This window comes from Rhopilema esculentum, chromosome 19 (assembly GCF_057945365.1).
Source record: "Rhopilema esculentum isolate cy_ngs chromosome 19, ASM5794536v1, whole genome shotgun sequence".
Lineage (NCBI taxonomy): Eukaryota > Metazoa > Cnidaria > Scyphozoa > Rhizostomeae > Rhizostomatidae > Rhopilema > Rhopilema esculentum.
Window position 1 is genome coordinate 3,873,627 of NC_142833.1, and position 25,884 is coordinate 3,899,510.

At 35.5% G+C, this 25,884-nt stretch overlaps 3 protein-coding genes across 9 annotated transcripts; 2 read left to right on the plus strand and 1 right to left on the minus strand.

Annotated features, from left to right (window-relative positions):
* Nucleotides 1-2,354: 2,354 nt before the first annotated feature.
* Nucleotides 2,355-9,292, plus strand: LOC135688360 (uncharacterized). Of its 2 annotated transcripts, none has more exons than XM_065205186.2 (4): nucleotides 2,355-2,513; nucleotides 3,559-3,706; nucleotides 4,229-4,484; nucleotides 7,913-9,292. In XM_065205186.2, the coding sequence occupies exons 2-4, from the start codon at nucleotides 3,562-3,564 to the stop codon at nucleotides 8,436-8,438; spliced, it is 927 nt and encodes a 308-aa protein (XP_065061258.2). In that variant the 5' UTR covers nucleotides 2,355-2,513; nucleotides 3,559-3,561; the 3' UTR covers nucleotides 8,439-9,292. The 2 variants fall into 2 exon arrangements, with proteins under 2 accessions (XP_065061258.2, XP_065061259.2); XM_065205187.2 differs by lacking the exon at nucleotides 7,913-9,292 and adding an exon at nucleotides 5,143-5,840.
* A 276-nt stretch (nucleotides 9,293-9,568) lies between these two features.
* LOC135688356 (uncharacterized) lies at nucleotides 9,569-16,247 on the minus strand. 2 transcript variants are annotated; one of them, XM_089114036.1, is made up of 5 exons: nucleotides 16,106-16,166; nucleotides 15,234-15,317; nucleotides 14,731-14,818; nucleotides 12,635-13,586; nucleotides 9,569-10,242 (listed from the first exon to the last, which is right to left on the minus strand). In XM_089114036.1, exons 3-5 carry the CDS (start codon nucleotides 14,807-14,809, stop codon nucleotides 9,789-9,791), a joined length of 1,485 nt encoding a protein of 494 aa, XP_088970162.1. In that variant the 5' UTR covers nucleotides 14,810-14,818; nucleotides 15,234-15,317; nucleotides 16,106-16,166; the 3' UTR covers nucleotides 9,569-9,788. The 2 variants fall into 2 exon arrangements, with proteins under 2 accessions (XP_088970162.1, XP_088970161.1); XM_089114035.1 differs by lacking the exon at nucleotides 15,234-15,317 and having other exon boundaries at nucleotides 16,106-16,247.
* A 3,486-nt stretch (nucleotides 16,248-19,733) lies between these two features.
* Nucleotides 19,734-22,452, plus strand: LOC135688252 (uncharacterized). Of its 5 annotated transcripts, XR_016144929.1 has the most exons (3): nucleotides 20,026-20,202; nucleotides 21,028-22,149; nucleotides 22,197-22,452. XR_016144929.1 is itself a non-coding variant. In XM_089114041.1 (2 exons), the coding sequence occupies exon 2, from the start codon at nucleotides 21,097-21,099 to the stop codon at nucleotides 21,877-21,879; it is 783 nt and encodes a 260-aa protein (XP_088970167.1). In that variant the 5' UTR covers nucleotides 19,734-19,916; nucleotides 21,028-21,096; the 3' UTR covers nucleotides 21,880-22,452. The 5 variants fall into 5 exon arrangements, 4 of the variants coding, with proteins under 4 accessions (XP_088970167.1, XP_088970169.1, XP_088970166.1 ...); XM_089114041.1 differs by lacking the exon at nucleotides 20,026-20,202 and adding an exon at nucleotides 19,734-19,916 and having other exon boundaries at nucleotides 21,028-22,452; XM_089114043.1 differs by lacking the exon at nucleotides 20,026-20,202 and adding an exon at nucleotides 19,734-19,916 and having other exon boundaries at nucleotides 21,112-22,452.
* The last annotated feature ends 3,432 nt before the right edge of the window (nucleotides 22,453-25,884 follow it).

Sequence of the window (25,884 nt, forward strand, 5' to 3'; positions counted from 1 at the left end):
GTTTATTTCATATTGATAAAAAGAGCTATGTTCAAATGTAAAGAACAGTTAGATAGAGCCCTATCTATAAAATTACATTATGATAAAGCCCAAAGACGAGATTTTCGTGCATCTTCATGACGCCATACCATCATTTTTATGTGTAGCCACCGCTAGCGCACAAATGCATGTTCGAATGAACTGATCAATAGCGTGGAGATGTTCAAAGATCAAGCATGCGCTTTTGCTTTTCTTATTCAAAGCTGTCGGGTTGGCATGTGGACCCATTGTCCGATCTCTGCGAAAAGCTGAACAAGTTTTCTATGAAGTAATGATGCGACCAGTGACCTCTGCCGCGTTGATGACACCTTTCCCTGATTCTTGGCTCGTCACTATACAATGCATTTTGACAATACTAGCTTCTAAGCTCTCATATGAATAGATGAACAATTTAACATGGGTTGATTTTACAATGATTTTTTTCAACGGTCAAAAATGTGGGAAGTGAAGAAATCTGTACTGTTTTCTCTTTAAAAATGCGTCTTAAAAGATGCAGGAGCTAATCTTGTTTGTCTCTATTCTATTGTGGGCAAACCATATATTATTTAGGGCAAGACCTTTCAATTTCAAGTTATGGCTGTATGAAAATTTTTTTAATTTGTTTAAAGGCCAAGCTTAGCACTGGTAAGGGTAAGCAGAAAAACATCCTACTAAAGCACCTCTTAGACTATTATCGTCAGAAAATGTCTAAGGGTAAGCATATTTTTGTATTACGAGTAATACCAGCCCGGCCTCGGAACGAATTAAAGTCGGATTAGTTGAAATCTACCAGAGTTTGGGCTTATGCATTTTCCAAAATACTTTCTGAAGAGGCAATGTCAACTGAAAAGAAGGAAACAATTTATCGATTAGCTTTGCAAAATAGCATGTTTGTTGGATATCATTGTATAATTTTAATCTTTTCATCATGCTTTTCGTTTTCCCGTAATATACTCCTGTGAGTACAACAAAGATTTTGATAGTTTAAGCATAGCATTTTGAAGCTTGAAGCACAGTTTTTTTTGCAATACTCTTCGGAGAACGCTCTGAAAATATTTATTCTATATTTTCATTATATTTTATTCTACTCTTATGATATTCGATTTGATTTAACATTTGTGTTTGCGGATCCTTTTTGCAATAGAATGGGGTTTCAAATAATTGGAACAACGTATCCTAGCTTACCATAAACTATTTTAAGGAATGTAGTGACCGACACAATGTATATGCATGAAAAAGCAGGGTCACCGTATGAAGAAAAGAATCGCTGAAAAATTCAGAATTAATTTGGTTGTACAAACAAGAATTGATTCTCCTTAGAATTAATTTCGATCGACTCCTTTGAAAACCTTAGATTGTCCGCGGAATGGTGCCAATAGGAATTATGGCTTGTGTGCAGTGTTTTGCCGTAATTTTTTGTGTGGCCATTTCCATTTCCAGAAGGCTGGTAATCATGCTTCACCACGTGGTTTAATTAATAAATATAAATAGAAAGCAAGCACACCCTATTCTACCTGTCTGCAGTTTCTAGTTATGGTCCTATTGTAAACTGGTCCATTTTCAATCAGTCTCAAATTTTAATCGATAGTTCTCTTGTGTGCTCATTTTTTTTAATAAATCGTCTTAATCTCGATGGTTATATTTGGATATCTAATGGAAGTTGTTATCACAATTCGTTGCAAATTTACATAACAATTGCATAGGCGAGGCTATGTCCAAATTTGGACGTGCTAAGAGCATTTAAGTGCTTACATTTGTGTTCCACTTCCAATAATACTAGTAATTGAGTCCCAGAAAACTTCTAAACGAAAAAATACCAGCAAGAATTGTTCTGTTTAACAAACTGTCCATAAATGCAGTAATTATTGGAAAATCAGTCACGAACACATACTTAAAATGTGCGATCATTAGTTTTCTTAACGATTCTATATTCTGTTGATCATATCCTTGCTGCTCCCTGAAATTCTGAAAAAGTGTTTAAAAGCTTTCAAAAATCATTTATAAAATGCTATTTCCTTCTCATCTCTTAGTGAAGTTATCTTTCAGCATTACAATTGGAAAGTATTTTAGTGAAACCCGTAATGCTTGAGGAAATTTAGAGTAACCAATGAATTTGAAGACTGCTAACTGCTGTTGAGTACAATTACTAAAAGACAAATTTCTATCTAAATAAAAAGTTGAATGGAAATCAATAAAAATGGAAATCAATCGCTGGTACCAGCATTTTGATAGCTTGGAATCCTGTGATATGGATTGCCTTGGTTTTGGTGTAATTCTTGATTATTTTTGCTATTTTAGGTAATGTTCAATTACTTCTTGTCTGAATGTCAACCAGTTATCTATTGTAAACATTCGGTCAAGGTCGTGACTTTTCTATCAATACCTGATTGGCACCTGAATAAGACTGATCGCTTGAGCTGGTACCCTACACAATCACCACCCTTGCAAGCAAGCTTTGAATTAATTTCTGACATCCGACAGGAGGAAAGTAAACGGTGAGTCGTTGTTTGTCCGTATTGGAAATTGTTTGTAAACTCTCCATAATTTGGAATGTTCTTGTACAGTTAAATCTAATTGAGTGGGTTAGTAACATAGATGAGAGCTAAAACAAACATTAAGAACGTAGAGACAAGCTCTGTGAATTAAAGTGAAACGTGGCGGTGAACAAATTTCTAATCATTGTTTTGACAAGCTAGTGTCCTAACAAAGAGCTTATTGAGACTTCCTCGGAAAGCTAAAGTGCCTTCCAAAATTGTTGAAAAACCGACCAATTTGCGTTGTTCTTTCATAATTTTCTTCTCCCAAATATCACTATTTCCTCTCTCTTCCCTGAAGAAAAATTTTGACGAAGTTTAATAGATTGTAATCGTTGCAGGAGATTCAGTCTACTTGAGCAACATACACTCAACTCAATGCCTTTAGGATCAGTTATAGTACTATTCTATAGATAGGGCTGTATCAAAATGTTCTTTTCATTTGAACATAGTTCAAGGTAAAGCGTATCTCTGAATACCTTACGTTGCTTTTTATAAAACTAACATTGTTTTGAAGGGGTAGATGAATTTTCTTTGACAACTCATGTTTTTGTTGTAAGATTTTTGGCAGGGATTGTTTGTTTGATGTACTTTTTAATTCGGATGCAGACTATATTCTATATTCTTCTTCTGTTTCGTCAGTGCTCTACGCGTTTTGGTATTTACACGTATAAGCGGATCAAGTTACTTTGATAATCTATGTAACCACTACCTCCTCTCTTTATAACCTTTGTTTTCCTTTCAACCTTGCATTATTCTGTTTTGTTGGTAAAAACACTTCAAAATTGTCATTAAACATTTGCTTATGTATATTCTCATATGAGCAAACAAGATATAAGACGTAAAAGAAATAATAAGACGAAATACATCGATTTTGACGAAGTTGTGTAGATTGTAGCCGTTGCAGAAGATTCAATCTGCTTGAACAACATACACTCAATTTAAGGATCAGTTATAGTACTATTTCACAAGAAATAGCAATTGATATTGATGTCTTCTATTGCAGAAAATGAAGCTGACTTTGGTCTTTCTGATTGCTATTGGTATCGCAGCAATTGCTGCAAAACCAATTAACAATGAGCAAACCTCGGAGGTGTCTGTTGTGAATGAAGATGAGGCCGAGAAAAGAGAAGCGCTTCCAAGCAAAACCGACGGTTCATATCTTTGAATTTCCATCTTTTCAATTTGTTGTTAACTGTTAATTGCCATACTTCCCCTGGCTTGTCTTAAAATGCACAATAGTATTTTAGAGAATAAGATAAATAAGCTTGAAGAACATAGGCCTACGACCTTCACATGAAAATAGAAAGTCATTTATTTGGTTCGATTGTCCTCTTGTTAGCGATTCTATATTTAAGAATGCGGTACTCGAGTTTGATTAAGCAAAGTTTCAGTATACAATTAAATCCTTTATATAAGTTAAAATGTTTGTTTTTTGAGCGCATGATTTTCTGGGCAAGGGTTCAGGTTAGTCGCATCAGATGTTATTCTTGCTAGTTGTTAAAGAATCGTTCGTTTTATCTTAAGTTTATAGAGCGGGATTTATCAAGAAAATCTCAAGGCCATACTAACAACTTTGGAAGCCACACTTCGATAGAATTGGGTGTGGTTAAAATTATATGTTCCAGCGTTTCTGCAAATTCTCTTCTAAATCATGTCCTTTTTCTTTCAAATAGACGAAGACGAGGAAGAAGGCGAGAAAAAAGACGATAAGAAGAAATTCGCGAAACAAATGCCACCTGCACAGCAACCACCTCAGCAAGCACAACAGCCTCAACCAGGTCAGCCACAACCACAAAAGCCAAATAAGGGCAAAGATGATGATGATGATGATGAAGATGACAAAAATGATGACGACGAAGACGACAAGGATGATGACAGCGAGGATGGTGACGATGGTGAGAAGAAAGAGGACGACAAAGAGGCTGAAGGGTAAATATCATTTATGTTGTTGTTGTTTTCACTTCTATATCTTCATGGGCCATACAATAATTGCAATACTAATCTTTTTCTTCTGATTCCATACCATCTTCTCAGGTCTCTTCACTACTTATCTCTGCACATTACTTTAAAAAAACTTACGTAAGTTATGCAACTGAAATACCACTGTCATCAATTTACACCCCTAAGTAGTAATCACACCTGTTAAAGAAGCAGCTTTTCGTCTCATTTTTCTTTAAGTATTCTTTAAAAAAATATTTTAAAAACGAATCCATTGCTTAAATCAAAGCTTACAGACGAATATGAAGCAATTGATGACATCAAAACAGTTCCATTCCTCATCAATCAGTTATGAAAAGTGACTGATTCTTGAAAACAGTCATGCGTACAGTTCGAGTTTCTAAGACGCACAAATTATAAACAAAAATTATAAACAAATATTGTACAAGAATATGTTAAGGTAGCAAAAACACAAAACTTAAATAAATTTCTAAATTATTAGAATTGCGGACTTTGAATTACGAGAAACGGATCTAAACGTTGCTTTATATGACTTTTGACTTTTGACTTTTGACTTTGACTTTTGACTTTTGACCGTTTGCATACTCTTGGCAAATGCTATGACAACAACACTTACGTTAATAAACAGAGATCAACGACATGGACTTGTTCACGGTGACGTCTCAGTGGGACACGGTGTCGGGCATGGCGAAGGACACGGTGCCGGACATGGTGCTGGACACGGCACCGGACACTACGGTGGACACGGTGACGACCACCATGGTGGCTTGATCGTATCTCAACCACTTGCTCCAATAAATGAACACCTCGTTACCGAACCTATTCAGCATCACGTTCCTGTGCACGTCCAACATAACGTATATCATGACGGTCATCATGGCGGTCATCATGGCGGTAACCATGGTGGTCATCATGGTGGTCATCATGGCGGTCATCATGGTGGACACCATCATGATCATCATCGTGTAGTACACGTACACCACCAACATGAGCCTGAACCAGCAAAAGTATATCACGTGTTACATGATAATCATCATGGTCACCATGGAACACATGTCCAGTACGGACACGGAGACGGACATGGTGCCGGACATAATGCCGGACATAGTGCCGGATATGGTACCGGACATGGAACTGGATACGGACATCACTAAACACATTAAGAACATTCCCCTAATCTCTACAGTTTCTTATCCATAAATCTTTTGTACACCTAGCATTAGGAATATATATAATTTTTCACGTAAAAACTACCAATTTATTCTATTGTTCAGAATTGTCTAAAAACACTTTGTATAATAGAAAATTAAAGGAAGAACTGTATAATATTTTGTTTTTTCTCTAATTCTGGACAGTAATTAACTCGTTTTACAAGCAAAAAATACCAAACTTTAGTTTTTTACTCGCTTTTTAAAGATAAAACTGATAAGAAGTGGTATTTCTAATGACTACCGTGATACTTTGACATAATGTTCAATAAAAAATACCTATGCCTAAATTCATCAATTACGTTGCTATTCAGCATTTTAGGAACTTCTAATGGCACAATTTTTTTGGAATTTATTACCTGAGAAGAACAAGCATATCTTGCATTACATCCTACACCTAAATGAAGTCATTCTAAATAATAATTGATCTATTCATTAATGAAATTATTTCTAAACTGGAAATCGAGAGTTAACTATCGGTTACTCTGAACCAAAAGAAACAGATGCATTCAGTAAAATCATGAAACAGCTAATTAAAATGCAGAGTGTTTTAAAATTATCTGACATTTATAGGCATCGACAGAGGCAGGTGGGTCCACTGGATAAATGGGTCATTTAATTTAAATTTTGTACCTCTAAATGATACTTATTTAATGATTTTGAAAACAAAAATTAATAAAAGGATTGACTGCTATGAAACACTATCATTAACAAATACAAATGTAAAATTGCCTTTGTGCAATTGCTGTTTAAGTTGTAGTACGCTTATTTCTATGAGAAATCGTCTATATGAAATCGAGACCTAAGATTACCATAAAATTTGAACGATTCTAGTACTGATCAGCCTTAACCTTTAGAAACAGTTCAAAATTCCCCTTTTAATGATTCTGTGGAAATGGTTTTTCCAACGATTAGGCACGTGTTTCCGGTTTTTAAGCCCATGGTACTCATTTATTTTTAGGATAGGGGTGCTCAGGATTCTTTTTCAGTCTAGAATTTGAGCAAAAGTTACTTTTTTCGGCTCAGTCAATTGTACAATCCCTTTTTTAGGTTCGTGAAAATTTGAGTTATTTTCAAGGGTTTTGAATATGAATTTTTTATACATAAAGAAATCATATTAAACTAAACTACAAATACAATAGACATTAAATATGCCATTCACAGCAAGAAAAGACACGGGATCATCTACTTCCCGATGTCAATGGCATTAACATTGCTCTAATAATTAACAGATTGAAAAACAAGTTTAAAAAAGAAAATGAAATAATTGGGGAGGGGGAATCACTGGTATCATCATGCGCATGAAGAAACGTACAGCCCATCCACCAAAAGCCCTATGCCCAATCCATGCGCGACACCATCCCCTTAAATACCAAGGGCAAAGAGCTTTCTTTTTGAAATGATAAAACATAGCCCAAAATAACATGAAATAGAACTCTGATCAGATACAGGAGTTCCAATTTTTATTTTTATCCATGTCAATGAAAACCTCAGGAGGGGGGGGGGGGGGTTGCTCTTCGTTTTAGTAGGAGTCCTAAGGCTCGGGTAGGGAATAGCAACCTTAATTAAATTTTTAGCATATTTTTACTTTGAATATTCTAATGTTTGAAGCAACCAGTAGATACATTTTATTAATCGAACCATAACGTTTCGACGTAGGCTTAGGAGTTATAGGGGCTGGGAGAGCTGCAGCCCTCCTAACCAGGAAAAATTCATCGCATTTCAGGCTCTATTCCGGCTGCTTTATCTCAATAAAACAATTATATCTTGGCATCTTCCTTACTAAGAACCCCACCTCTCGCCTAAGCGTCCCGCTCGACATCGCTCATACGCTGCTATACACGTCTTTGCTCACTCCCTCTTGAAAACATACTTCAGCTTTTTTTGCGCTAGATAATCGAGCTTTAGCAGCATAATTTAAGAAATCCTCTTTATTCAAGGATGTCGTTGTCTACTGCAATACTTTTCTTCCTAACTGATGTAACTGCAAAATTGTGTTCCATAATGTTACAATTACGTTTTCCCCAGTTTTATGGCCAATCCATAAATATGAGCTAAGTTTACATCCCATTAACACAAAATGTTCCAATTGCGTTCCCTTCCAACTGTATTTTCTAGTGAACGTCACTTGTATATAAATATTTGACTGATTTGCTATGTAAACACTTATGAGCTGATTTGCTTCTGTAGCGAACAAAGACATGGCCTTGGTCACGGCATGGGACATGGGGATGGATACACGGTACACAACCATGAGATAGACAATATTCATGTAGGCTCACATCACGTAGTTGACACAGAGCCGGCCATCCACCATTTCCCACACCATGGCGGACATCACGGCGGACATCATGGAGGACATCATGGCGGTGGTCACCATGGTTTTGGACACGGCGGTCACCATGGTTTGGGACACGGCGGTAACCATGCTTTTGGTGGACATGGCGGACATGTTGGTTATGGCGGACATGGCGATCATGGTTATGGTCATGGTTATGGACACGGTCACGGACATGGTCATTCTATGCATGTTCTTCCTATACTTCATGGCAATGGTCACCATGGCGGTCACCATGGCGGTCATGGCAACGGACATGGTGGTCATTTAGGTGGACATCATGGTGGACACGGATTAGGCTTTGGCGGACACAATGGTGCCCATATTGAGGAATCCGAAAATACTATTGAAGAACAGCAAGAAACAGTAGAAGTCTAGAGGCTCGATGATTGAAAGCAGTCTTGGACAAGCTGGCGAACAAGAGCCAAATTACAAAACGCTGTCCATCATAGATTGAGTAAAATCAAGCAAGTTTTCTCCTGCATTGTGTTCCAAGTAAGCAAACAGTGAGCCAATAAAAAGCAATTTTAAAGTGCAAACATAACCATGTAAAATCAAGGAATTAATCGACACAAATTAGATATAATATGCATCGTATAATCTTTGTTGACAGATCTTTGCATAATTGTTTTTTTTTTAATCAATTCACTGCATTACAAGCTGGATATCTTTCTCTCTATTTTCAGCTTCATAGGCAAAGTAAAGTCATAAAAATTTTAAAAAGTCTTTGCAATTTTAACTTTAACTTAATCTTCGAATAATCCTTAAAGAAATATAGTTCTCTGGTTAGAAGCAGGTTTGTCGTTAGTTTGGAAGTAGCGTAGGTTGAATGCTATTGTCAAGATACATCGGTGTATTTTTCTATAGTCTTGACATAAGTTGACAATTCTCGTAGAAATGTGCTTGAGGTCAAACTGATGTAACGCTTTCTTAAATGCTAATCTTTATTGCCAAATAAATTGAATACAAATTTCTGAAAAAGCTTTGTTGGTTTCTATAAGCATTATACTTTGCTGTCAGTTTCCTATAATGATTTTGCCGAAAAATTAAGTCTAAAAGTGTTTCAGTATTTATAAAGTCTTTAAAATCATTCATGTAGATATCTTCAGTGTTATGCCGAGAAATAGCCCCTTTATTTCTTAAAAGTCTTTTAGTTTTTGAAAGATTTCATGCAAAGATAACAAATTGTACTATAGATGCTGTTCTTTGGATCAGAATTGTCCGTTTGGTTACTGTTGTCTTTTCTAATTTCATGGCTCATTTTTCCCTGATAGATACTTTTAAGTGTTTCCATTTTGCTTCCTTTGCATATATGTCTAGCTTCTTCTTGCTTTATGCAATGCAGAGCCTGAAAATATGTTTGATTTTTCAACCTTTAACCATGCTCCACCTGATACTTAATTTGTACAACTGAAAATGTCTGAAATAGACGTCAAGTCTCTGAATATCAATTCAATCGATAATTTTGCGACGTAATGTGAAAGATCTAGTCAAAAGTAACAAGTTCCTTTATTCAATTGAGCAAAATTCTGATAATATATTACAAGTTTTTACAAGACATGCAATCCTATAGAAATAAAAGATCTTCTGCTATTAGGCAGACTTGTGGAGTTCTTTATTCTGTTCTGTGACTGCTACTCCAGTCTGATTGACTTTTGCGTAACACTCTGTCATCAAACTGACCAACAATGCTTATTTTGCCGAGCATGGCAAAGACAATGATGCTGTTTAGAATCCAAGTCCGTAAGGTGCGTGTCCGACTCCCCAGCTTCCTCCAGGATGTCCTGTTTCATGTCCGGTAGCAGCATGAACATCCTCATGGGCATGCTCAATGTGTTCTGGGTGATGCACGTGATCAATATGGACATTTACCGGCATTGAAGGATGGTGATTGTCTAAGTGGAGTTGATGAGGATGATGGCTATGATGGAATTGATTATGTCCATGACCTAATGGAAGGCCAACAGCATGGATTGCATGGTGATGAGCGTGTACTGGAATATCTACATTGTGTTGGCGATGTCCATGTGAAAGTGGGGGTGGCACGTGGCACTCTTCGAAGTAATCAGCATTTGGCCAGAAATACCAGGCCAGGTTTCCATCCCGGCATTCAAGCTTTCCACATACATCTTCATAGGCCTGCTTTCCATGTTCAATAGTTTTATCGTTATATTTGCATGATCTAAAAAAGCCAAAACAGTTTCGTTCCTCAGTTTGACAACAAAGTTATCGAATAAAGTTTTTACAGTCTACAAAAAATCAAAGGGAAAGTATGAGGGAGAGACACAACCAGGGCATTACTCTAGCAAACGACCAACGACACGAATAATTTCTCTACCAGTTGAGATTAAATCAAGCTATTCAGCTCTACACAAAAGGTCTAAAAGCAAATTTGGATATAAATATCATTTTTACAATGTTTCCAATGAAGAGCCCTTGTGAACCTTTTTTCCAAGCTGCCTTAGTGATAAAATTTCAAGTAATGTTAAATATGACCATTTTGCTTTGGCCTTTGCTTACTAGAGAAATTTTATTTTCCGTGTTTCTTTGGAATGCAAAAACAATGCTTACCTGTCTCTGTTGCTTATGTATAGGAAATAACTAATTCCTTGCGAATTTATGTCAAAACCCTCTTATGTTTAGCAAAGCAGGTTTATAACTTTTGACTAAACGCAGTCTTTTTCATGTGTGCAATGCAATATTGCTGCATTACACCATGATTTTGCCATAAATTATCTAATCCGTTTTCGATTGAAAGCAACCTGAAACAGAGGAACGGCAAAAAGCACTATTATGCTACCCTGTATCAAATTGAACCTGGAAGGACGATTTTGAATCTTATTTTTAGGACTTTTTCCATGCAGTAACCTGTGCTTTATTGGTTACAAGTATTTTTTGATGCAGAACTAAACTTTACAGCTTTAAAAAATTGACTACAGTAAATGCTATTCCCAGAAAGTTGTTGAGATCATCCACTAGGCGAAATTACCATGCTTTGAAGTTAAAATTTTTGAATTTAAAGAAACTTTCTTTACAACTTTGATACTGAGTCCATTGAGCAAGAAATAATGTTCTCTCTTTTTCCATGGTACCAATTAATCTTGAGCTTACTCTGTTTAGCTGCAAGGCTACGTTACTCACTTTTCAAAGTATATTTTGACGTGTTTACACTTTGATCTGTGTGAGAACAAATTTAAGGAAGAAATCCTTTTTCAAACATAGCATTCAGGCACCAATATATTGTTAGAAAAATTTGATAGAGACTTATACCATCACACCAAAACTGTTTTTCTGGTTTTATAATCATTGTTCAGTTTAGGTTCAAGTAAAGATTGATGAATAGAATAAAGTTTGTATAGCATCTTTATATACAAAGTGTTGCTATTTTCTTTGAACAGGTGTCTCATGTAAATGCATATTTAATACGGGTAATAATTAAATGAGATCTCGATTGCAGGAATCGATATGCTGCTTGAATAAAGACATTGTAATGGCTTAGATGATTTCAATGATTCATCAATGAAGTCCTAATAATCAAAAAAGCCTTATTACCATCCACTCATGCCAATAGCTGTAGGCTTGATTCAAAACCATGTCGATTGCTTGGACATGACTGATTTTTAACATAAACTTTGAATCATAATGGTATTTTCTATTTCTTTATAATGTTAATTTTAGCTTCATTTTTTAGTAAGATTGAAGAAATTAGCCATCTCCCTGTAATTCAAGGCGTAGGAACATAGCAAGGCGTTGTGGTCTCATTAAGTGGAAGGACCAGAACACTGTTTGATAAGCATATTTGTTAATTGTCCTAAAAACTACCTTCAAAAGCTAAGTACCAATAAAGTAGATGATATTGTTTATCATTCTTTGCTTTTACAAAATTGGCAAGTTTTCATTGCACACAGTTTAATGTACTTTAATGCTTTCTCGAAGCACTAAAATTAACAGAACAAGGAAAGGGTTCCTTTTTCAAACAGGTACCTTGAATACCAAATCTCAGGCCACTGCTGAAGCTCTGAAAATATTACATTTACTGTTTCGAGTAATCATGATTTGTCTCAGTTTTAACCAAAAGAAAGCAGGAAAAAGGTGTAGTGCTTATCTATTCCCACTTATATATTTTCAGTCAAGAATATATAAAGCGATACAAGTAACCTTTATCATCTGCAAATTTTAACCAGCTCATCTTGATGTCCATTACTAATTCTAGTAGAAATTTTTTTTAACAAAACCATTGGACTTTAGTAAAAACACAAAAGGATTTTTGACGGAATATTTTTTAAAGCCTGAATTTTTAACGTATAAAAAAGCTTTCACTTCATTCATGTATTTTCTGTTTATTCATCGAGCCCATCTGGCCTTCACACTTTCTCAGCATAGAGTTTTGCCATTATATGAGTGGCATTTGAACAGTCACTAATTCTTACTAAGAATTTGAATCATAAACAATGCAGTGTAACCATGCCACACAGCAGAAAAAATTTCGATTTCAGATCTTTAACATATCTATAAAATATGTATTTAATTCTGGCAACTTGAAAATACAATGCAAATTCTTAAAGTTCGCTTACTTATTGTTGCCCTTGTCTCTCTTTGTAAGAGTGCCACGCTTTGTAGATTTGCTCTCCTTTTTTCCTTTAGAGCGTTTGGTTCCAGGTTCTGGAGCTTTTTCACTTGATTCATTACCTTCTTCTCCAGGGGGCTTGGGTGCATCTTCTGATGACGATTCATCGGTCTTTCCAGCTTCTGGAGCAGATTCACTTGATGCATTTCCTTCCTCTCCAGAGGGCTTAGGTGCATCTTCTGATGACGATTCATCGGTCTTTCCAGCTTCTGGAGCAGATTCACTTGAAGCATTTCCTTCCTCTCCAGGGGGCTTAGATGCATCTTCTGATGACGATTCATCGGTCTTTCCAGCTTCTGGAGCAGATTCACTTGATGCATTTCCTTCTTCTCCAGAGGGTTTAGGTGCATCTTCTGATGACGATTCATCGGTCTTTCCAGCTTCTGGAGCAGATTCACTTGATGCATTTCCTTCCTCTCCAGGGGGCTTAGATGCATCTTCTGATGACGATTCATCGGTCTTTCCAGCTTCTGGAGCAGATTCACTTGATGCATTTCCTTCTTCTCCAGAGGGTTTAGGTGCATCTTCTGATGACGATTCATCGGTCTTTCCAGCTTCTGGAGCAGATTCACTTGATGCATTTCCTTCCTCTCCAGGGGGCTTAGATGCATCTTCTGATGACGATTCATCGGTCTTTCCAGCTTCTGGAGCAGATTCACTTGATGCATTTCCTTCTTCTCCAGAGGGTTTAGGTGCATCTTCTGATGACGATTCATCGGTCTTTCCAGCTTCTGGAGCAGATTCACTTGATGCATTTCCTTCCTCTCCAGGGGGGTTAGATGCATCTTCTGATGACGATTCATCGGTCTTTCCAGCTTCTGGAGCAGATTCACTTGATGCATTTCCTTCTTCTCCGGGAGGATTAGATGCATCTTCTTTTGGCCCATCATTGCCTTTGTCTTGATAAAAAAAGAGCAATCAATTCAATAATAAGATTTATCAATTTTCTCAAAAATACTGCGTACTCTCATATTTGTAATTAGACAACTTTCATATTTGTAGTTTTGCTGATGAAATGGGATCAGTCACAGTTGTGTCTGATAAACTTTGGTTGGTGTGAAGCCAAAAAAGGTAACAAACTTCATATTTCTGTAACTGATTTAGCTTATTCCATTTGAAACATGGAATTCCACTTGAAACAAAATTGGTCTGTGCTAGCTTAATAGAGAGTAGAAACAAACAAGAGCAATGAGGTGTTAAGTAACGGAAGTCACTTTAACGTGAGAAGCTTTTTAATGTAGTATATCGCATTATCTTAAGACAATGGTTTATAGGTTGGGATGAAGCAATTATTGCAATGGGGTTCTGCAAAAACTTGATATAATTAAAAATTGAAATTTTGTTACAAACAACAGCATTAATTGAGTGTAAAACATTGCAAATGAAGAAGTGTTACCAATAGCAGAAATAGCAAGTCTAGTGAAAGTCGATCAGAAGGAGACAGCTAGAGTTGTTTGGTAACATAATGAGAAATGAAAGTCTAAAAAACTTGACATTAACAGGAGCAATTGAAGGTAAAGGGGGCATGAACAGACAACGATTATTTAGGCAGTCTAAGCAAATGGATGGTAGCACAACCACCTCAAAGGGGGAGATCAAAGGTATAAGAACAAAAGATGCTGCAAATAGGAAGGGGTAGGAATTGCGGAGAACCATAATGGCCAGCGTCCTAGCTGAACATGGTATTTATACAAAGAGAAATTTCAAACAAAACTATGAAATATGGAAGAATATAGTTTCTGTTTTTATTAGTATTCCGAAACCTCCTGGTTACTAATATAAAAGCCACGAGAAAAGCCTAATTAACAAGACTAGGCTGGTACAACACAGCATTACTTATTGCAATGTTGTTACATAACAATGTTATTCTTTGCACTTTTATTACAAACAGCGAAAACTCAGAGAAGTTCAGTCTTCTCTGCTGAATATTATATTATGCTGAGACTCCCGCTGTAAATTTAGAGACCAAATGACTGAACTCTTCTTTCTAAGAGTGAAACATTGATAGTATATTGATAATATGGCTGATGCAAAAATTCAAACCTGTGTCGGTTAAGGGTGCGGCTGAGGTCAGCGCTAGACAGATGCCAAGAAGTACGCAAATCCAAATTGCTGCCCTCATCTTGATTATCTGAGAAATGAATGAATGAATAAGATTTAATTGTTGCTGTACTTTAAGAACAAATCTCATGTTTGAAATCCTTTTTTGTTGTGATATGTAAAGACTATACCAAAATGCATCAAAGAATTCCAGGCAAGATCTAGTTAACCAAACATTAGCAAAATTGTGTTAGAAGTATTCAGTTTGTTTGTTTTGGCAGTATTCGTAGTGTGGCAATTGAGATAGATTTGTTGAACAGGGAAACTATCATTGTGCTTCTTAAAAAGATAGTATCTGTTTAAGAAAATCGATCTTTGATATTAAAATTTGACTTTGAAGATTTATGTTAGGCCAAATTTGCTTAAACTGAATACAAATTAGTTTCCTGCTATGTAGCCAGTCTGACTTGACATGAAATCCCTGCCAAAACTCTTGCAATACTAACGTTAGCATTCAAAGGCGAATTTTGCTATTCCTTTCTCGCTTAAAGGATGGTGTTGTTCTCTTGGATTTCTTGTACTTCTTGTGGCTTGTATGGAATGAAAAATGGAAAATCACAGAAAAAAATGGCGGGATGTTCCAAGTAATTTTGGCAAGCGTTGTAAACTCTCAGTTATCTTTAGGAGTTCGCGTGTTGCAAGAGTCTTTTCATATTCTTAATTGTGTTTATATCAAATATAAAATTTTTTGAAACAGATCTCGCCACATTAAATCACAAGTCGATATTTCTCCGTTTATCCGATCATCTCATCGTTTGGTTATTTGTTATCTCTTTCGAAGTTTTTTGAGCAATTTTACGCCATTTGATAACAAAAATATTTCTAGATGCTATCATAGAACCTTGAAACGACTGAATCTTACAGTTTTGAATGCTTTAATTCCAGAAAATTTTCAATCATCGAGTATTACAAGAACTACTGAAAGTTTCAATAGATGATAGCACAAAAATCTTGATGGCGTGCAAAGAACAATCTTAAGAAACAACGATGCTTAAGAAAACAGGTAGCTTTGAGATATGATTATATTCTTCCTAATTCCTTCAACTTACTTAGTAAAACGCTATTCAGCTTGTTTCATATCAACTGAACTTTGCCAGCATTATTACAGGTTTACTTACCAGCAGTTTTTGACTGCATTTTTAGTTCATAACTTATTTCCCAGAGCACAATAGCTTGAAAATAATATTGTTTGGAAAAAAACATGCACCTGTCATACTGTTTATCGTTAACTGATGCATTTGTAACAATACCTGAAGTCCGTTTTTGCAAACAAAACGTTAATTTGATATCAATATTTATAAAGTTAAAATAAATTTACCTTTTGGTTTGAGGATTATGCGATCCAGTCGTAAACAAGATTACGATTGTTTGCAATGGCTAGATAGTGATCAAACCAAGAAGGGCAAAGGTCAAGTACATGCAATCGCACAATTTAATGAGTTTTGGGTAATTGCTTAAGCAGAAAGAATTATCTCACCTGCCTTCTTGGTCTACGTGGCTACGCTGCTGAGCATTAGGAACCGGCTCCTCTATGTTAGTTTTTGCGTCTTCAAAGAGATAAGACGTACATCAAAGATAATCTTTTTCCAATGCAAAATTGAAGATAACTGCTTTGATCACTTGTGTTCGACGCAAATGAGTTATCTACTGGTAATATATCGTCTCTAACCCAAGGTTTAATTTTCTTGCAAAATGGTAACCTCATAGATATCTTAACTAAGGATAGGGTTATGGCTTACTTATAATTGAGTTCCCAATGAAGATATAATAGCATTTTTCATACTCTAGTTAATGTTAAGTTTACTGCTCTCCACAAGATGCTATCTTATAATTGAAGTTCCTAACGATGACATAATACCATTCTCGTAAACTCTTGTTAATGCTAAGAGTACTACTCTCCCCTCTCCCCAAGAAACAGCAATAAATGAAGTTCGATACTGAAGTACATTACAAAGTCAAGGGGAGCTGCAAAAGATGAAACATGCTAGCAGAATTCCCATTGATAACGTTGAATTTGTAACTAGGTATTGCACTTAAAGGGAAAACTCTTTGAAGTAAGGATCCTGATACATTGATGCTCTTTGACAAAAGTGTGATACATGTGTGCTAGGATGATTTTCAGACAACGTTTACAATACACCGTTATAGCTTTTTCACTTCTATCCGTTTCTTTTCTACGATACTTAGAGCCCTTTTCCATTTAATTAATAACGGTTGTCTGTCCTTTTTTTCCCATCACTTTTGAATCGATTTTTCTAAATGTACACTGTTATCATTTCATTTTCTTGGCTGTTGACTCATTCTGACGTACTTTTGTTTCCTTTCATGAATATAACTTTGGTAAAAATTGTTAAATTTTCTATCTTAATAATATATGTATAGTTTTGTATATAAAGTAGCAACGAAGCCTAAACATGGAATCTTGAACAACCTTGAAAAAGTCTTCAAGATGTCTTGAACAAGTCTTGAACAAACTTGTATTGATTTTTCAAAATTGTTTTTAAAGAAAATTTCAGCAAATTTAACAAACCAACAACAAAGAACAGTAAGATTATATTCGTTAGTTAATCCTAGTACAATTTTATTTAAATTATTAGTTTTATTTTATGATTTCATCGCCATTGCAATACGAGACAGAAGTGCCTTGACAATAGCTAAACGTAAAATAAATTTTTTTACCGCAATATTTGAAAGGGAACACAAAATAGTAGAAACAAATCATACTGAAGTACTTTTCGTCCAACAATTGTTAGAGTATTACCGTTTTACAGCGTGGATCGAGAGTAATGTGAAAGGAAAAGAGACACGTGTGATTGGTGCTTTTCATTTTTAACAAAAGTGACCGGTAAACTCTCACCTAATACAATCACTGCCAAAATTACTTGGAACACCCAACCCTTTGCGCTGTGCTTTTCTATTTTTCATTTGTTTTCCTGAATACAACTTCTTCCGTCCCCTTCTCCCCCCAAAACAATGTTGAAAGTATAGAAAAATATCATGCAAGGCACGCAAAAAACGTACTCCATAACCCCTTTCTTTTTTCTATAGTAAATCAAAATTGTTCTTAGGGGGAGAGGGAGTGGCTGAATTTGCCTTTGAAAACTGACGTTAGTGTTCCAAGACTTTTGGCAGTGATGGTAAAAAACTTTTTCTGCTAGAGTTTTCCAGAACTACTAAATGAAAAGACGACCTTGCCTGCCAATTGTTTGCCTGCCCATACCCATGTCTGGGTATACGTTTCTGGCACACTCTGGGTATACATTTCTACCTGTTTTAGAGAATAAATTGCTTATTTCTTTTCTAGGAACATCTTTGGTTCGGATTGGTTCCTTGTTTATTTGTAAAAGACGCGAATTGGCAATGTTTCACCAAAATTTCTAAGTCAAATAAAATATGCCATAACAAATTGTTTTTCCACTGTGAAGCCTCGTGCGGTCTATAGTTATAAGTTCATGCTTCCCTCCATTTAAAGGGATTCTGTCTATACACGAAGCACTAGTCAGCGAATAGTCGATAGAGTAATGCTCCTGTTCCCGCCAACATCAGGCAAAAAACGATTCCAAAGAAAGAACAGCCATGCTTTATTTACAAAAACGAAAATACCTGAATAAAATGGGATTGGGCAATGGGTTAAAGATTGCCAAAACGTATTATTACGCTGGTTGGTAATAAGGTAAAGAGCCAATCAGACGCGTCTTTCTTCGTCTAACTTTGCTTCCGAACCAGACAAGCATATGAATTTTCTGCTTACTTCCGGTCATTATTCGACGTTTATATACTCAAGAGTTTCGGACGGAATTAGTGTGCTGCAATGTTTCCACTATTTCGTAAAATGAATTCCAAGGTTTTATTTATTGCTGCTTTGCTATAGCATCTTCTCATTATGAAAAGTATCAAATTTATTATATTTAAAATTTTGTACGGTTGAAAAATAGTGAATAGTGCTTGTAATCACTGCCAAAAGTCTTGGAACACTAATGTCAATTTCCAAGGGCAGTTTCAGCAATCCTCCTCTCCCCCTAGAAAAAATGTTGATTTGCCATAGAAAAAAGAAAGAGGACAGAGGAGAAGTTTTTCTTGTGCCTTGTATGATATTTTTCTATATTTTCAGCATTTTTTTGGGGGGGGGGGATGGAAGTAATAGTATTCGTGAAAACAAATAAAAAATAGAAAAGCACAGCGCAAAGTGTTGGGTGTTCTAAGTAATTTTTGCAGTGATTGTACGTGAGAAAATAGTGAAAAATGTTCCTTTACCTCATTTTTTTTTTCGACATTGCACTAAAATTAGAACTACAGAAATTATGGATAACCTTGAATTCAATGGCTAGACATTTCTTCACTGCTAAACTTCAATGGTTTGTTATACCCAAATCATCTAATCATCATATTAAGTTTATCAACCAGACTTATGGTAGTCATTTTCGTGAAAAATCGAAAAATAAAATTGAGATCAATCAATGCTTGATTTATCATGTTTTTCTATTCATTTAGAATGTGATTTTCTGAGAAGTTGTTCAGTAAAGTCGGCATTATCAATTTACTATTAAACTGGAGCTTTCATTTGCAGATAGGGGGGGTGGATTTCTCCTTACTGATTTCTCCTTACATCATGTCAAAGAAGATTGCACATCTAGGAAAAAAGAGGCTTTGTCTAGGTAAATAGAAGGACAACAGCCAATAGTTTAAAAGGATTGATGATCACTGGGCTGGAGGAGTAATCGCCCCCCCCCCCCCCCCTTCCATTTAGCATGTTGAAATAGGCCTTGTTGCATATTATAAATAGGCCTTGTTGCAGATCATAGATAAGGTTTGCCAATACAAAAATTCTTAAGCTGTTGACCTAAAGCCGTCATAATTACGATAGAATGGACTTTATTGAAAACTGTTGATTGTAATACAGGCTAAAACAAAAATTCCAAATTAATAATCAGTGACATTTGACTTGCAGGAGCACTAGAAACGGAAAACGTCACACACAGGACCTAGGTTGGAATCTCTGCAGACCTAGTTTGGAATCTCTGCAGATGGGGTTTAAATTCAAAACAAACTCTAAACCAATGGAACATTTGCAGCAATAAACATTTTCCATTGAAGTAGGCTCATTTTGTCAGAAAAGCTAAAATCATCAAGTAAGTATAATTTTTCTTTAGTTTACCGGTTCAGTAGCTTTAATTTATCAATTAAATGATACACAATATGTCAGTGACATCCATCAAACGTGTTGTTAAAAGCCCTTTTAAGAAAGAAAACAGGTGCTCACATAAAGCCAATTCTTATTCATCTTGTGATCATTGTCGATCATGACCTTAGGGTTAATTTCGAATTCTAAGCGTAGCAGTTTTTATATTTTCTCGTAAGTTTATAGTTTGTTGACAAACAATATAAACCTTTGGTTCCAGTATCAACCAGGAGGAGGTATGAATAGTTTAAACAAGCATATATTTGATTCAATGTTTATTATTAATTATCTGCAAAACTTTGCTATGAGTATGAGTAAGACTGTTTGCTAGTGGTCTCATTGTCTACCAAATGCGACTAAACATCAAGGAAACAGTCTAAGGCATCTTCTGTACATATTTCAATATATTTTAAGATATTATCGGCGCAATACATGATTCGTAGCATTTAAATTGCATCTCATACTTTTAAGTAACAGAATACAAGCAATATTTGCTTTTATAATTCGTTTGTTAACACACAAAAGCGATATGAGGCTTTTGCCTAGGACTTTCTCCAAAGTATTAATGCAAGTGAAAATGCAAGTTTAACGCTACTGTCATTATCTGAAATGAAAATAGGGTTTAAATATTTTACAGTTGGTTCTTTTTAGTTTGGACCAAATAGCGGTAGGGCCTATGTATCATTGGGCAAAGTATGTGTTAAATTAGTTGTTTCCGCACATTCAAAATGCAAAATGTGTTCTTCCTAATAAAATCTTTTCTTCGAATTTCCAGGAAACAGCCAAACACTTTTCTTAATTATTGAGCCAAACTTCTATTCTAGCAATATGCAACCAAAGAGCTCTCGTTACTTAAACGGTCCTCGAGAAGATAAATTTACTGACAATAAAGAAGGTCCTAGGCAATTCGCATCTAAAAGTAAATGCTTTCATTTTATTCTAAACAGATGCAAAACCGATGAAGTTTGTAGCACATGAAGCAACTAGCCTAACATTTGCCCTAATTTCTTCATTAGTACTACAGCATTTGACTTGGAAGTTTTTCTCCCATTTTCATTTAGAAAAAATGGTTGCTCCAAGATGACTGCTGTAAAAAAGCTATTGCATAATCACAGCCTAACCTACGGCTTATGTTTCATTTGCAGCCCATGGCGCTCCTCCTAACAATCTTATTGGCAGTTTGCTGTTCTTTAGAGCATGTATTCTGTGCCTATATTGGAATAAACTTCAATGATAATCGAGCGATAAAAGACAGTGAATTCGACAGGTCCCTTGTGCCAATGATTCGGCTACCTCGAGATGGTGGTGTATTCTTGCGCCCTAGCGTATCATCCATTTTCAATCGAGTAGAATCCGAAGAAAAAGAACTTAGCAAATATACTGACAATGGGCTTAGGCCTGAGAATGATATCAAACCAATTGTAAGCCGGGGGAAAGAGTTCTCTCAGATGCTTGAGGAAAAGCGTGAAAATTACGCATTAAAGAAAGCAGACGGTAATTCTGACAAACTCTTAGAGAATGGTATGATTGCCTTCCAAGCTGAGACTGCCGATGGACAGAAAAAAGAGTTTATGCGTTCTGATGATGGGAATTGTTACATTGATGGAAACAGGATTATAAATAGTGAAGAAATCTATCAAAATGATTGTGGAACGTTGCAATGTATTAATTCTGAAGTCACTTGGTCGTTGAAACCTTTATCAAAGACTCTTCCTCATTGCGAAGGAATAAAAAGCATACCATCGGTGTATGCATCATATACAAAAATCAAAGTCGTTGAGGATGATGAACCACAACTGGCAATGCCTGGTGATAAATCAACTCTATCTAGACCAGATATTGATGTTGTGGATCAAAGGAAGAAAATCCAAGAAGCATCCAAAAAGATGGTACAAGCAGAGCTTTGGGATTGATTTTCTACGTTACAGTGTACCTATATGAAGCAGCATGTCGTATTCTCTGGATCAAAGTATATCAAGCCTAGTTTGACTTTTGATATTCCTTGTAAACCACCCCCTTCAATATAGCTCTATGACATTCCTACTTTTCTGGTATATGCTACTTAACAAATGCTCGTTAGAATTCTTAAGTAACATGCTGAACCATAAATAACTTCCTGGGAGATAACTCGAGCAGTGTTGTTGCCGTCCGAGCAGGACACGCCCACCTCAAATTTCCCAGAGGTCAATTTTCTTAGATCTCGAAATCTGTTGAAAACCCTTCGGGAGAGGGGGTTCATCAGATCGATTTCGATTTTTGTTCTTGCAAAAGGGCTGCTTAAGAAAGTTGATTTTCAAAAAAAATCAAAAAAGATCAAAAATACTAAAAAAGGCGTTTCCCACGTTTTCTGAGAGTCTAAAGGGAGTGATTGAGCATTTCTTTTGACAGCTTCAAATTTTTCGAGTTAGCGACGCAACTGACTCGAACTCTCTCCCTCCCCTCCCCTCCCCTCCCCTCCCCTCCCCTCCCCTCCCCTCCCCTCCCCTCCCCTCCCCTCCCCTCCCCTCCCCTTCCATTCTCTTTCAGAGACATCAATTTCAAAAATGCCGCAATAGATATTGTCATAGAAACATTGCTAAAAAAAGACTATGTTCTTTTTAAAACAGACTCGCGGAAAACGTGGGAAACGTCTATGTTTGTTTTTAAAAACCAAAGATAATCGTAGACACAGGTTTGTTCTGATGATAATTGCAACCAGACATATTCAATAATGGTCATACCTGCTGATAATGCGACATGTTTACTACATACCTTCCCTGTTTACATTAAGGCCCCTGAGGCATTTAAGGAAAATACCGCTTTGCCTCATAACAGCAACTGGTTTCGAAGAAATCTAAAATATTTATAACAGCTCTGTATAATAAGCAATTGATTAAAGATTCTGTAAATAGTTTTTTCAGATTTCAGATTTTTTCAGAAGGAAAGAAAATTTTGGATTCATTTAATCAGGCTTTTTTTACATTCTTGTAAATAACTTGCTAATTTTGTATATTCATTTGAACATTTTTGCGTGTTGAAAGGTTATGTACAGATCGACATAATTTTATGAATTAAACATTTTGTATAAAGTTGTAGAAAATATTTTGGTGAAAGTTAAGCACATATTTTTGAAGATTCCATATTTTGCTTGTAAAATTCGTCGAAAATTCTTACATGTGTAAATTACATTTAAAAATTCTGGTTAAAGAACTGTACTACTTGAATTTTTACCTATAGGTTGATAATCAGTTGGTTTTTTATGAAGTTTATCAGAAGAGCAAGTGTACTATTGACCTAAGCAAGTATTAGCAAAAAGGTAGTTGTTTGACTAGTTAATGTTATTTCAACTCTTGATTTTAGGCTCAAATAATATTTGGTGTTTTCTTTATATTCTATTAAAATATTTGAAACTTCAGGGACATCAGAAATGAGAGATACAAAAGAAATACTCCGAATTTAAGGAATGCTCTCCTTTTCTTAGATGTGCTGTCTTGAAAAATTTCGGAAAAGTGTTGCCTTTTTTAAGAAAAAGTGCCATTTCCCCTTTTGTTCCTGTCCAGCTTTAGAGAGCTTTCAAAATCCCTCTTAATTTTTACTTTGGCAATCCAAAATTGTTCCATCAACTATTTGCAGTCATGTGGTTTTGAGGGATGCTAAGTTCAATCCCTCTAGGAAATGCACCACCTTTACAATACATTCACTCTGTTATAACCTTCTCTTACTCTCTTGTGTTAATCTAGATAGACATGAATAAGCCACTATTGTGTAGACAAAAAGAGTTCGTTTTCACCTAAGGACTCCATTGGTAGCATTTTCAAAAGGCAAGTGGCTCTGATTGGACAACCTCAACAGTCATGTGCTCGTGTTTTTTCCTTGAGCTATATGTGTCGCTATGAAATCCTTAAAGGATGTCATTCACACAAATCAACACATTGCTGAGATGAGAATGTCTTTTTCATACCGGTATACATGGAGTACTTACGACATATGCAGGTGAGAGTAACAAATTTATTACTCACTATTACAACATTGTTTATTGCAACTTTCCAACATTTTTTAATTTCCTTTTGCAGACAAGAATTTCAGCAAAATCTCAAAAGAAAAAAACCAATAAAACTTGCTTCACAAGGGAAATTCTCAGTTTAACCTACAGTGAAAGTAGAGATGGATGAAAGTAGAAATTTAAAACAATTATTATCTAGTATGGGTCTGCTTATTGCGATTCGTATGAACACGTGCCTAGCAGCTATCGTTAAATCTAATGTGATTTATAAGCTCACGAAAGGTGCTGTGAATGAGCTTAAAGGAGCAAGTACTCTAAGGGAAACATATTGTTCTTTCTTCAGGTTGATATTTAATCTTATGCAAATTGAATCTGTTTAAACGTGTCCAACGATCGCAGAAGAAGATAAACTTATTGCAACAAATGATGAGGCCTCTTTAATAAATAAAGAACTTTCAGTGTAGTTTGGGAAAAATTATGGGCTTTGTTTCCAATGGCAAGTGAAATCGCATTAAACATACGCAGAAATTCATAAGAAAAAACATTACAACAAAGCTCTGAATTTACTTAATAGCAAAACTGAACGCACCTGCTACAAAAACGGCGTGAAAGAAACGGTTAGAATTAAAACTCGTTTACTTTCATTGAAAGGAGTATTGCATTGAAAGGAACAAGGTTTTATCGAAACAAGAAATCAGGCTCTGTATTTTCAGGTGAGTTCTTTAGGCAAGATTAACATCAGAACATTTCATTACAGTAATAAATTTTTGGTATTGATGAATAATAATTGCAGGCCTTTTAAACAGGACTGTTCTGGTTAAGCTTCTGTCTTTATTTATTCATGCTGATTTGATCGAAGTTGAGTTATGGACATGAAACTGAATAGATTGAAAACAGATCTGAATAGTAGCAATTTACATTTAGAATTTGCAATTTATCGATGTTAATAAACTCAATGCACCTGGCAATATTCGATTAAAGAATCGTTGTTATGCAGAATAGATTCAATTATTTTGCTTAAAAGTACGTAAATCATTTCATATCTACTAATGCAAATCGAAAAGAGTACAAATCTAAATAGAAATTATGACGTTTCTGCAATTTCCAGAGACATTTTTGGTCATCTTGAAAACCTCATTTTGTCATTAACTACTCGTATTAACGTATCGTTTATGCAGGTACATGAAAATAAAATAACAATTTATTTAATATCAAGTGCTTCCAAAGCAATAAAAGATTAACACAATGTAAGCTATTATGTTTGATTTCTTTTTAGCAAAATGCGGCATTGTATATGTATCATGAATAATTAATTATTCTCCAGAGCTGTGTTGTGTATTTTGTAATAAAGAAGAAAAATGCAGGAAATTTTTAAAAGTTAACAAACCTGGAGGTGTATCTTGCTTGATATCTTGATATCGGTTTTAAACATCAACAAAAATATCTAACAAGCAGAAATAAGCAATTTTAATGACTGATGGGAAAATTACTTATCATAAAAAGAAGCATTTCTTGATATGAATTTTTTAAACCATCAACTTGTTACCATTTATTGGCCTTTATTTAAAAGGTGATCATTAACGTGATCGTTGATGTTCTCTATAATCTGAATTTAATCGCTAAACAGGTGAAACTAATTATCGATTTGATTAATTTTAGGTGTAAGCGTGGCTATGAATTAAATGATACTACACTAGCAGCAGGTGAGGAGAGCAAAGACTTGTATTTAGATTTCCTTAACCATTTGCATAGACGTGCCTAGATTCGGAAGGAACATTCTATTCACTCTATGTCTTGGCAGTAAACACAAAGCAAGGCTGCAGACATGTCGTACTATGAGCGATTCTTTCAAGTTTCCATAGCTTTCCTTTACCTGTCGCTTATTTACGACATCTATAAAGTGGCAGTTTGGCTGCTTCATCTTACAGATGATAAC